Source organism: Oncorhynchus tshawytscha, unplaced genomic scaffold (assembly GCF_018296145.1).
Source record: "Oncorhynchus tshawytscha isolate Ot180627B unplaced genomic scaffold, Otsh_v2.0 Un_contig_11618_pilon_pilon, whole genome shotgun sequence".
In the NCBI taxonomy this organism is placed as follows: Eukaryota; Metazoa; Chordata; class Actinopteri; order Salmoniformes; family Salmonidae; genus Oncorhynchus; species Oncorhynchus tshawytscha.
Genome location: NW_024609343.1, coordinates 10,812 through 22,860, shown reverse-complemented (window position 1 = coordinate 22,860; position 12,049 = coordinate 10,812). Strand labels below are relative to the sequence as shown.

Below are 12,049 nucleotides of genomic sequence, written 5' to 3'. Positions count from 1 at the left end.
GGCTGCTACCTCAGCCAGTTACCCCAGGCTGCTACCTTAGCCAGCTAGAGAGAGAGAACGCCCCTGTCTGTAGAGACAAGGAGAGAACGCCCCCTGTCTGTAGAGACAAGGAGAGAACGCGCCCTGTCTGTAGAGACAAGGAGAGAACGCCCCCTGTCTGTAGAGACAAGGAGAGAACGCCCCCTGTCTGTAGAGACAAGGAGAGAGACGTAGAGACAAGGAGAGAACCCTGTAGAGACTGTCTGTAGAGACAAGGAGAGAACGCCCTGTCTGTAGAGACTGTAGAGACAAGTCTGTAGAGAAAGGAGAGAACCCCCTGTCTGTAGAGACAAGGAGAGAGCGCCCCCTGTCTGTAGAGACAAGGAGAGAGCGCCCCCTGTCTGCGTGTGTCTTCCACTATGTGTATCCGTCAGCGATGATGCTAATGAGAAGTCTAATGGTAGATAGAGAGGCTTCTGTAAAAACCTTGTCAGTTCACTACACAGTCTCCTCTGCTGACCTGACAGAAAGATAGCAGCATCATTTGCATCTGTCCAGTAGGTATTTGTTTAGCAAATTCTACCGTCACTTGTGCGCTAGAAAAACACAGATTAACACAGCCTCTAGCTAGCCTTTTGCTAGCCTTTTGCTAGCCTCTTCTCTTGCTAGCCTCTTCTCTTGCTAGCCTCTTCTCTTGCTAGCCTTTTGCTAGCCTCTTCTCTTGCTAGCCTTTTGCTAGCCTCTTCTCTTGCTTGCCTCTTCTCTTACTAGCCTCTGCTCTTGCTAGCCTTTTGCTAGCCTCTTCCCTTGCTTGCCTCTTCTCTTGCTAGCCTCTTCTCTTGCTAGCCTTTTGCTAGCCTCTGCTCTTGCTAGCCTCTGCTCTTGCTAGCCTCTTCTCTTGCTAGCCTCTTCTCTTGCTAGCCTCTGCTCTTGCTAGCCTCTTCTCTTGCTAGCCTCTTCTCTTGCTAGCCTTTTGCTAGCCTCTTCTCTTGCTAGCCTTTTGCTAGCCTCTTCTCTTGCTAGCCTCTTCTCTTGCTAGCCTCTTCTCTTGCTAGCCTCTTCTCTTGCTAGCCTCTTGCTAGCCTCTTCTCTTGCTAGCCTTTTGCTAGCCTCTTCTCTTGCTAGCCTCTTCTCTTGCTAGCCTCTTCTCTTGCTAGCCTCTTCTCTTGCTAGCCTCTTCTCTTGCTAGCCTCTTCTCTTGCTAGCCTCTTCTCTTGCTAGCCTCTTCTTGCTAGCCTCTGCTCTTGCTAGCCTCTTCTCTTGCTAGCCTCTTGCTCTTGCTAGCCTCTTCTCTTGCTAGCCTCTTCTCTTGCTAGCCTTTTGCTAGCCTCTTCTCTTGCTAGCCTCTTCTCTTGCTAGCCTTTTGCTAGCCTCTTCTCTTGCTAGCCTTTTGCTTCTCTTGCTAGCCTCTTCTCTTGCTAGCCTCTTCTCTTGCTAGCCTTTTGCTAGCCTCTGCTCTTGCTAGCCTCTGCTCTTGCTAGCCTCTTACTAGATACCCATTGGAAATAAAGAGCAACTACCTCAAACGTGGTCTCCTGATGTGGTTTAAACATTGTTGTGGACTAAGAACATCCAATGTGGTTTTTTGTCTATTAAAACGTGTGATTTTGAGGGAGAAAGTCCTGAAATAAAAACAGGGGAAATCGGAAACCTAGAAAAACAAGATGGAGAAAATTACATTTGGGAATCAGACAGTAAATAGCATGTTTTTATCCTATAGGGCCAGACATATGGCTGTCTGTGGGTGTGTCTCTGGGTGTGTCTGTGTGTGAACTGAATGGAATCAGACAGTAAATAGCATGTTTTTATTCTATAGGGCCAGACATATGGCTGTCTGTGGGTGTCTCTGTGTCTGTGTGTGTGGGTGTCTGTGGGTGTGTCTCTGGGTGTGTGTGTCTCTGGGTGTGTGTGTCTCTGTGTGTGTGGGTGTCTGTGTGTGTGGGTGTCTGTGTGTGGGTGTCTGTGTGTGTGTGTCCCTGTGTGTGTGTGTGTGTGTCTCTGTGTGTGTGTGTGTGTGTCTCTGTGTGTGTGTGTCTCGTTGTGTGTGTGTCTCGTTGTGTGTCTCTGTGTGTGTGGGTGTGGGTGTGTGTCTCTGTGTGTGTCTGTGTGTGTCTCTGTGTGTGTGTGTCTCGTTGTGTGTGTGTCTCGTTGTGTGTGTCTCTGTGTGTGTGGGTGTGGGTGTGTGTGTGTGTGTGTGTGTGTGTGTGTGTGTGTGTGTGTCTAATAGAATATAACATTGAAGAAGGTATGTTCAATGTAGATGGTCCCTCAGCTCACAGCTACCTTGTTCAATGTAGATGCTTGTTAACAGATCACCAACTTTTATTGTGTCGTTTATAGACTAAGATTTATTGATGTTTAATGCATAGTTTTTTTTCTCCTCCGCAGCCCCTTCTATGGAGAGGACTTTTATTGTGAAATCCCCCGTAGTTTCCGCCATCTGTCCTTCTACATCTTCGACAGAGACGTGTTCAGGAGGGACTCCAGCATCGGTGAGTCTGATCCTATTGGTCCGACAGACCATGTCAAACACACCGCTCCCTGCTTCTCTTCTTGTGATTGGACAGTGATGAAACCCTAACATAGAAACGTCTGATCCTATTTGTCCGACAGACCATGTCAAACACTCCGCTCCCTGCTTCTCTTCTTGTGATTGGACAGTGATGAAACCCTAACATAGAAACTTCTAATTTGGCGTTCCCACTTCCGGGTTTTCAGACAAACAGGAAGCTAAATTGATTTAGCCGTATCCCTGAAAACCGGTTAAGCTTAATGAGACCCAGGTGTTTAACAGTCTGTTTAGGCTGTGATTGGCTGTGCTGCGTTGGTTCCCGTGGTAACAGCCAAAAAGGAGGCTGTGGGAACAGCAGGAATGTTCATCATTGTTCTGATGTGCAGATGCAGCTTTCAGCTCAGCAGCCAAACAAACTGTTTTTCTGCAGGTCTGCAGTATTCTGAGAGAGCGAGAGAGAGAGTGAGACAGAGACAGAGAGAGACAGATAGAGACAGAGAGAGAGAGACAGAGAGAGAGAGACAGAGAGAGAGAGAGAGAGAGAGAGACAGAGAGAGACAGAGAGAGAGAGAGGAGAGAGAGAGAGAGAGACAGAGAGAGAGAGAGAGAGACAGAGAGAGAGAGAGAGAGAGAGAGAGAGAGAGAGAGAGAGAGAGAGAGAGAGAGAGAGAGAGAGAGAGAGAGAGAGAGAGAGAGAGAGAGAGGCAGAGAGAGGGAGAGAGAGAGAGAGAGAGAGAGAGAGAGAGAGAGAGAGAGAGAGAGAGAGAGAGAGAGAGAGAGAGAGAGAGAGAGAGAGAGAGAGAGAGAGAGGGAGAGATAGTTAGAAAGAGAGAAGGGAAGCTTGGAGGTGGTCTCATGTGGAATAGATTCTCAACTGCCTTGGATCAATGTACATTATATTATGTGTTTGTGAGAAAGAAAGGTCTGTCTGTCTGTCTGTCTGTCTGTCTGTCTGTCTGTCTGTCTGTCTGTCTGTCTGTTGTGTTTAGTTGACTGCAGCTCTAATTCTGCTCTGACACCAGGTGTGCGAACATGTGTGTGTTGTACCTAATTTTGCTGTGTGTGGGGGTGTCTGTGTGTGTGGGGGTGTGTGTGTGTGTGTGTGTGTGTGTGTGTGTGTGTGTGTGTGTGTGTGTGTGTGTCTGTGTGTCTGTGTGTGTGTGTGTGTGGGGGGTGTGTGTGTGTGTGTGTGTGTGTGTGTGTGTGTGTGTGTGTGTGTGTGTGTGTGTGTGTGTGTGTGTGTGTGTGTGTGTGTGTGTGTGTGTGTGTGTGTGTGTGTGTGTCTGTGTGTCTGTGTGTGTGTGTGTGTGTGTGTGTGTGTGTGTGTGTGTGTGTGTGTGTGTGTAGGTAAGGTAGCAGTGAAGAAAGAAGACCTCCAGAGGTATCATGGTAAAGACACCTGGTTCCCTCTGAGACACGTCAGCGCAGACTCAGAGGTTCAGGTCTGTAGGACGGAGAACACACACACACACACACATACGCACACGCACACAGACACACACACACACACACACACTGGGCAGCTCTCGGCTGTGATTTCCTTTGTAGTCTGTCATAGCAAGCCCTGGGCGTCAGAGCCGGTGTAGTACGATTTGATCATAGCGGAATTTCTTATAAGCTTCCGGGTTAGAGTCCTGCTCCTTGAAACCGGCAGCTCTACCCTTTAGTTCAGTGGGAATGTTGCCTGTAATCCATGGCTTCTGGTTGGGGTATGTACGTACAGTCACTGTGGGGACAACGTCCTCGACACACTTATTGATGAAGCCAGTGACTGATGTGGTGGACTCCTCAATGCCATCGGGAGGAATCCCAGAACATATTCCTGTCTGTGCTAGCAAAACAGTCCTGTAGCTTAGCATCTGCTTCATCTGACCACTTTTTTATTGATCTAGTCACTGGTGCTTCCTGCTTTAATTTAATCTTGTAAACAGGAATCAGGAGGATAGAATTATGGTCAGATTTGCCAAATGGAGGGTGAGGAAGAGCTTTGTACGCGTCTCTGTATGTGGAGTAAAAGTGGTCTAGAGTTTTTTTCCCCCTCTGGTTGCACATTTAACATGCTGATTTGGTAAAATTTGGTAAAAACGGATTTAAGTTCCCCTGCGTTAAAGTCCCTGGCCACTAGGAGCTCCGCCTCTGGGTGAGCGGTCTTAGTGCCAGCCTCTGACTGCAGTGGTATGTAAAACAGCTATGAGAAATACAGATGAAAACACTTCAGGTAGATAGTGTGGTCTACAGTTTATCATGAGATACTCTACCTCGGGTGAGCAATAGCTCGGGCCTTCCTTAGGTCATCATGCACCAGCTGTTATTTACAAAAATTGTAGTCCGCCGTCCACCTTGTCTTACCAGACAAGACCGCTGTTCTATCCTGCCGGTGCATCGTATAACCAGCCTCTGTTCTGTCCTGCCGGTGCATCGTATAACCAGCCACGCCTCTGTTCTGTCCTGCCGGTGCATCGTATAACCAGCCTCTGTTCTGTCCTGCCAGTGCATCATATAACCAGCCTCTGTTCTGTCCTGCCGGTGCAGCGTATAACCAGCCACGCCTCTGTTCTATCCTGCCGGTGCATCGTATAACCAGCCTCTGTTCTATCCTGCCGGTGCATCGTATAACCAGCCACGCCTCTGTTCTATCCTGCCAGTGCATCGTATAACCAGCCACGCCTCTGTTCTATCCTGCCGGTGCATCGTATAACCAGCCACGCCTCTGTTCTATCCTGCCGGTGCAGCGTATAACCAGCCTCTGTTCTATCCTGCCGGTGCATCGTATAACCAGCCACGCCTCTGTTCTATCCTGCCGGTGCAGCGTATAACCAGCCATCGCCGGTGCTGTTCCAGCCTCTGTTCTATCCTGCCGGTGCATCGTATAACCAGCCTCTGTTCTATCCTGCCGGTGCATCGTATAACCAGCCACGCCTCTGTTCTATCCTGCCGGTGCATCGTATAACCAGCCTCTGTTCTATCCTGCCGGTGCATCGTATAACCAGCCTCTGTTCTGTCCTGCCGGTGCATCGTATAACCAGCCACAGCTCTGTTCTATCCTGCCGGTGCATCGTATAACCAGCCTCTGTTCTGTCCTGCCGGTGCATCGTATAACCAGCCTCTGTTCTATCCTGCCGGTGCATCGTATAACCAGCCTCTGTTCTATCCTGCCGGTGCATCGTATAACCAGCCACGCCTCTGTCCTGCCGGTGCATCGTATAACCAGCCACGCCTCTGTTCTATCCTGCCGGTGCATCGTATAACCAGCCTCTGTTCTGTCCTGCCGGTGCATCGTATAACCAGCCTCTGTTCTGTCCTGCCGGTGCATCGTATAACCAGCCTCTGTTCTGTCCTGCCGGTGCATCGTATAACCAGCCTCTGTTCTGTCCTGCCGGTGCATCGCCAGCCTCTGTTCTATCCTGCCGGTGCATCGTATAACCAGCCTCTGTTCTGTCCTGCCGGTGCATCGTATAACCAGCCTCTGTTCTGTCCTGCCGGTGCATCGTATAACCAGCCTCTGTTCTATCCTGCCGGTGCATCGTATAACCAGCCTCTGTTCTGTCCTGCCGGTGCATCATATAACCAGCCTCTGTTCTATCCTGCCGGTGCATCGTATAACCAGCCAGCCTCTGTTCTATCCTGCCGGTGCATCGTATAACCAGCCACGCCTCTGTTCTGTCCTGCCGGTGCATCGTATAACCAGCCAGCCTCTGTTCTGTCCTGCCGGTGCATCGTATAACCAGCCACGCCTCTGTTCTGTCCTGCCGGTGCATCGTATAACCAGCCTCTGTTCTGTCCTGCCGGTGCATCGTATAACCAGCCTCTGTTCTGTCCTGCCGGTGCATCGTATAACCAGCCTCTGTTCTATCCTGCCGGTGCATCGTATAACCAGCCTCTGTTCTATCCTGCCGGTGCATCGTATAACCAGCCACGCCTCTGTTCTATCCTGCCGGTGCATCGTATAACCAGCCTCTGTTCTGTGCATCGTCTCTGTCTGTCCTGCCGGTGCATCGTATAACCAGCCTCTGTTCTGTCCTGCCGGTGCATCGCCAGCCTCTGTTCTGTCCTGCCGGTGCATCGTATAACCAGCCTCTGTTCTATCCTGCCGGTGCATCGTATAACCAGCCACGTTCTCCTGTGCATCTATCCTGCCGGTGCATCGTATAACCAGCCTCTGTTCTGTCCTGCCGGTGCATCGTATAACCAGCCTCTGTTCTGTCCTGCCGGTGCATCGTATAACCAGCCTCTGTTCTGTCCTGCCGGTGCATCGTATAACCAGCCACGCCTCTGTTCTGTCCTGCCGGTGCATCGTATAACCAGCCAGCCTCTGTTCTATCCTGCCGGTGCATCGTATAACCAGCCAGCCTCTGTTCTGTCCTGCCGGTGCATCGTATAACCAGCCTCTGTTCTGTCCTGCCGGTGCATCGTATAACCAGCCTCTGTTCTATCCTGCCGGTGCATCGTATAACCAGCCACGCTCTGTTCTATCCTGCCGGTGCATCGTATAACCAGCCTCTGTTCTATCCTGCCGGTGCATCGTATAACCAGCCTCTCTGTTCTATCCTGCCGGTGCATCGTATAACCAGCCAGCCTCTGTTCTATCCTGCCGGTGCATCGTATAACCAGCCTCTGTTCTATCCTGCCGGTGCATCGTATAACCAGCCAGCCTCTGTTCTATCCTGCCGGTGCATCGTATAACCAGCCACGCCTCTGTTCTATCCTGCCGGTGCATCGTATAACCAGCCAGCTCTGTTCTATCCTGCCGGTGCATCGTATAACCAGCCACGCCTCTGTTCTATCCTGCCGGTGCAGCGTATAACCAGCCACGCCTGTTCTATCCTGCCGGTGCATCGTATAACCAGCCTCTGTTCTATCCTGCCGGTGCAGCCGTATAACCAGCCAGCCTCTGTTCTATCCTGCCGGTGCATCGTATAACCAGCCTCTGTTCTATCCTGCCGGTGCATCGTATAACCAGCCTCTGTTCTATCCTGCCGGTGCATCGTATAACCAGCCTCTGTTCTATCCTGCCGGTGCATCGTATAACCAGCCTGCCGGTGCATCGTATAACCAGCCTCTGTTCTATCCTGCCGGTGCATCGTATAACCAGCCACGCCTCTGTTCTATCCTGCCGGTGCATCGTATAACCAGCCTCTGTTCTATCCTGCCGGTGCATCGTATAACCAGCCTCTGTTCTGTCCTGCCGGTGCATCGTATAACCAGCCTCTGTTCTATCCTGCCGGTGCATCGTATAACCAGCCAGCCTCTGTTCTGCCTGCCGGTGCATCGTATAACCAGCCTCTGTTCTGTCCTGCCGGTGCATCGTATAACCAGCCTCTGTTCTGTCCTGCCGGTGCATCGTATAACCAGCCACGCCTCTGTTCTATCCTGCCGGTGCATCGTATAACCAGCCTCTGTTCTATCCTGCCGGTGCATCGTATAACCAGCCTCTGTTCTGTCCTGCCGGTGCATCGTATAACCAGCCTCTGTTCTGTCCTGCCGGTGCATCGTATAACCAGCCTCTGTCCTGCCGGTGCATTCCAGCCTCTGTTCTATCCTGCCGGTGCATCGTATAACCAGCCACGCAGCTCTGTTCTATGCCGGTGCATCGTATAACCAGCCTCTGTTCTGTCCTGCCGGTGCATCATATAACCAGCCTCTGTTCTGTCCTGCCGGTGCATCGTATAACCAGCCTCTGTTCTGTCCTGCCGGTGCATCGTATAACCAGCCTCTGTTCTGTCCTGCCGGTGCATCGTATAACCAGCCACGCCTCTGTTCTATCCTGCCGGTGCATCGTATAACCAGCCAGCCTCTGTTCTGTCCTGCCGGTGCATCGTATAACCAGCCACGCCTCTGTTCTGTCCTGCCGGTGCAGCGTATAACCAGCCTCTGTTCTGTCCTGCCGGTGCATCGTATAACCAGCCACGCTCTGTTCTGTCCTGCCGGTGCATCGTATAACCAGCCAGCCTCTGTTCTATCCTGCCGGTGCATCGTATAACCAGCCTCTGTTCTATCCTGCCGGTGCATCGTATAACCAGCCTCTGTTCTATCCTGCCGGTGCATCCGTATAACCAGCCTCTCTGTTCTATCCTGCCGGTGCATCGTATAACCAGCCACGCCAGCCTCGTTCTATCCTGCCGGTGCATCGTATAACCAGCCACGCCTCTGTTCTATCCTGCCGGTGCATCGTATAACCAGCCACGCCTCTGTTCTATCCTGCCGGTGCATCGTATAACCAGCCACGCCTCTGTTCTGTCCTGCCGGTGCATCGTATAACCAGCCAGCCTCTGTTCTATCCTGCCGGTGCATCGTATAACCAGCCAGCCTCTGTTCTGTCCTGCCGGTGCAGCGTATAACCAGCCAGCCTCTGTTCTATCCTGCCGGTGCAGCGTATAACCAGCCAGCCTCTGTTCTATCCTGCCGGTGCATCGTATAACCAGCCACGCCTCTGTTCTATCCTGCCGGTGCATCGTATAACCAGCCTGCCTCTGTTCTATCCTGCCGGTACAGTGTATAACCAGCCAGCTGTATGTTGACAGTGATATATATGATATAACCTCTGTTCTGTCCTGACAGTGTCGTTCAGCCAAGATATAAGATATTACAGTTTTGAATGTCCCGTTGGTTGTTTAATCTTCTGCTTAGGTCATCTATTTTGTTGTCCAAAGATGGCACGTTTGCTAGCAGAATGCAAGGAAGTGGAGGTTTATTCGATCGCCTATGAATTCTCAGAAGGCAGCCCGCCCACATTGACCCCCCCATACAGTTCATACCACATTGCCCCCCCATACAGTTCATACCACATTGACCCCCATGCAGTTCATACAGTTCATACCACATTGCCCCCCATACAGTTCATACCACATTGACCCCCCCCATACAGTTCATACCACATTGCCCCCCAGTTCATACAGTTCATACCACATTGCCCCCCATACAGTTCATACCACATTGACCCCCCCATACAGTTCATACCACATTGACCCCCCATACAGTTCATACCACATTGACCCTCCCCCAGTTCATACCATACAGTTTATTCCACATTGACCCCATCACCATACAGTTTATTCCACATTGACCCCCATCACCATACAGTTTATTTACCACATTGACCCAGTCACCATACAGTTTATCCCACATTAACCCCCATCACCATACAGTTTATTCCACATTGACCCCCCCATCACCATACAGTTTATTCCACATTGACCCCCATCACCATACAGTTTATTCCACATTGACCCCCATCACCATACAGTTTATTCCACATTGACCCCCCACCATTACCATACAGTTTATTCCACATTGACCCCCATCACCATACAGTTTATTCCACATTGACCCCCATCACCATACAGTTTATTCCACATTGACCCCCACCATATCACCATACAGTTTATTCCACATTGACCCCCATCACCATACAGTTTATTCCACATTGACCCCATCACCATACAGTTTATTCCACATTGACCCCATCACCATACAGTTTATTCCACATTGAGCCCCATCACCATACAGTTTATTCCACATTGACCCCCCCACCAAAAACAGTTTATTCCAAATTGACCCCATCACCATACAGTTTATTCCACATTGACCCCCATCACCATACAGTTTATTCCACATTGACCCCCCACCAAACAGTTTATTCCACATTGACCCCCACAAACAGTTTATTCACATTGACCCCCAAACAGTTTATTCCACATTGACCCCCCCACAACAGTTTATTCCACATTTACCCCCCCCCCCAGTTCATACAAGCATTTCGCTACACTCACATTAACATCTGCTAACCATGTGACCAATAACATCTGCTAACCATGTGTATGTGACCAATAACATCTGCTAACCATGTGTATGTGACCAATAACATCTGCTAACCATGTGTGACCAATAACATCTGCTAACCATGTGTATGTGACCAATAACATCTGCTAACCATGTGACCAATAACATCTGCTAACCATGTGACCAATAACATCTACTAACCATGTGACCAATAACATCTGCTAACCATGTGACCAATAACATCTGCTAACCATGTGTATGTGACCAATAACATCTGCTAACCATGTGACCAATAACATCTGATAACCATGTGTATGTGACCAATAACATCTGTTAACCATGTGTATGTGACCAATAACATCTGATAACCATGTGACCAATAACATCTGATAACCATGTGTATGTGACCAATAACATCTGTTAACCATGTGTATGTGACCAATAACATCTGATAACCATGTGACCAATAACATCTGATAACCATGTGTATGTGACCAATAACATCTGCTAACCATGTGTATGTGACCAATAACATCTGATAACCATGTGTATGTGACCAATAACATCTGATAACCATGTGACCAATAACATCTGCTAACCATGTGTATGTGACCAATAGGATTCGATTTGATAACCATGGTAACACTGTGTTCCTCAGGGAAAGGTCCACATAGAGCTCCGTCTCAGTGAGGTCATCACAGACAGCGGAGTCGTCTGTCATAAACTGGCCACACGGTGAGTACAACACACCTGACTGATTCATGTCCTCGTTCCATCATCAAACCCTTCCCCGTTGAGACGCGTCAGGCTACAACGCTACGGCTGTTCTACAGATGTCTGTGTGAGCGTGCGCACATGTGAGTGTGTTGTTATGTGGTGGGGTTTTGTGTGTTTTTGTGTGTGTGTGGGCGGTTCGTGTATGTGTGTCAGCGGGCGTGTGTTTGTGGAAATGGGTGTGTTTTGGGTTTGTGTCCTTGGAATGTGTGTGCGTTGTTTGTATGTGTTTCTGGAAATGTGTGTGTGTTATGTGTTGCGTTTGTGGAAATGAGTCCTATTCTCTGTTGGATTGGAATGAGTCCTATTCTCTGTTGGATTGGAATGAGTCCTAGTCCTATTCTATTGGAATGAGTCCTATTCTCTGTTGGATTGGAATGAGTCCTAGTCCTATTCTATTGGAATGAGTCCTATTCTCTGTTCTATTGGAATGAGTCCTATTCTCTGTTGGAATGAGTCCTATTCTCTGTTCTATTGGAATGAGTCCTATTCTCTGTTGGAATGAGTCCTATTCTCTGTTGGAATGAGTCCTATTCTCGTTGGAATGAGTCCTATTCTCTGTTCTATTGGAATGAGTCCTATTCTCTGTTCTATTGGAATGAGTCCTATTCTCTGTTCTATTGGAATGAGTCCTATTCTCTGTTCTATTGGAATGAGTCCTATTCTCTGTTCTATTGGAATGAGTCCTATTCTCTGTTGGATTGGAATGAGTCCTATTCTCTGTTCTATTGGAATGAGTCCTATTCTCTGTTCTATTGGAATGAGTCCTATTCTCTGTTGGAATGAGTCCTATTCTCTGTTCTATTGGAATGAGTCCTATTCTCTGTTCTATTGGAATGAGTCCTATTCTCTGTTCTATTGGAATGAGTCCTATTCTCTGTTCTATTGGAATGAGTCCTATTCTCTGTTCTATTGGAATGAGTCCTATTCTCTGTTCTATTGGAATGAGTCCTATTCTCTGTTCTATTGGAATGAGTCCTATTCTCTGTTCTATTGGAATGAGTC

At 49.1% G+C, this 12,049-nt stretch overlaps 1 protein-coding gene across 1 annotated transcript in view; it reads left to right on the top strand.

Moving 5' to 3' along the window:
- LOC121844633 (ras GTPase-activating protein 3-like) overlaps positions 1-11,161 on the top strand; it is a 53,258-nt gene extending 42,097 nt beyond the window's left edge. Inside the window, exons 3-5 of the mRNA XM_042314928.1 lie at positions 2,368-2,471; positions 3,839-3,933; positions 10,929-11,161. Of these exons, the coding sequence (XP_042170862.1) occupies positions 2,368-2,471; positions 3,839-3,933; positions 10,929-11,009 (280 nt within the window). The 3' untranslated portion in view covers positions 11,010-11,161. The remainder of the gene's footprint in view (positions 1-2,367; positions 2,472-3,838; positions 3,934-10,928) is intronic.
- The last annotated feature ends 888 nt before the right edge of the window (positions 11,162-12,049 follow it).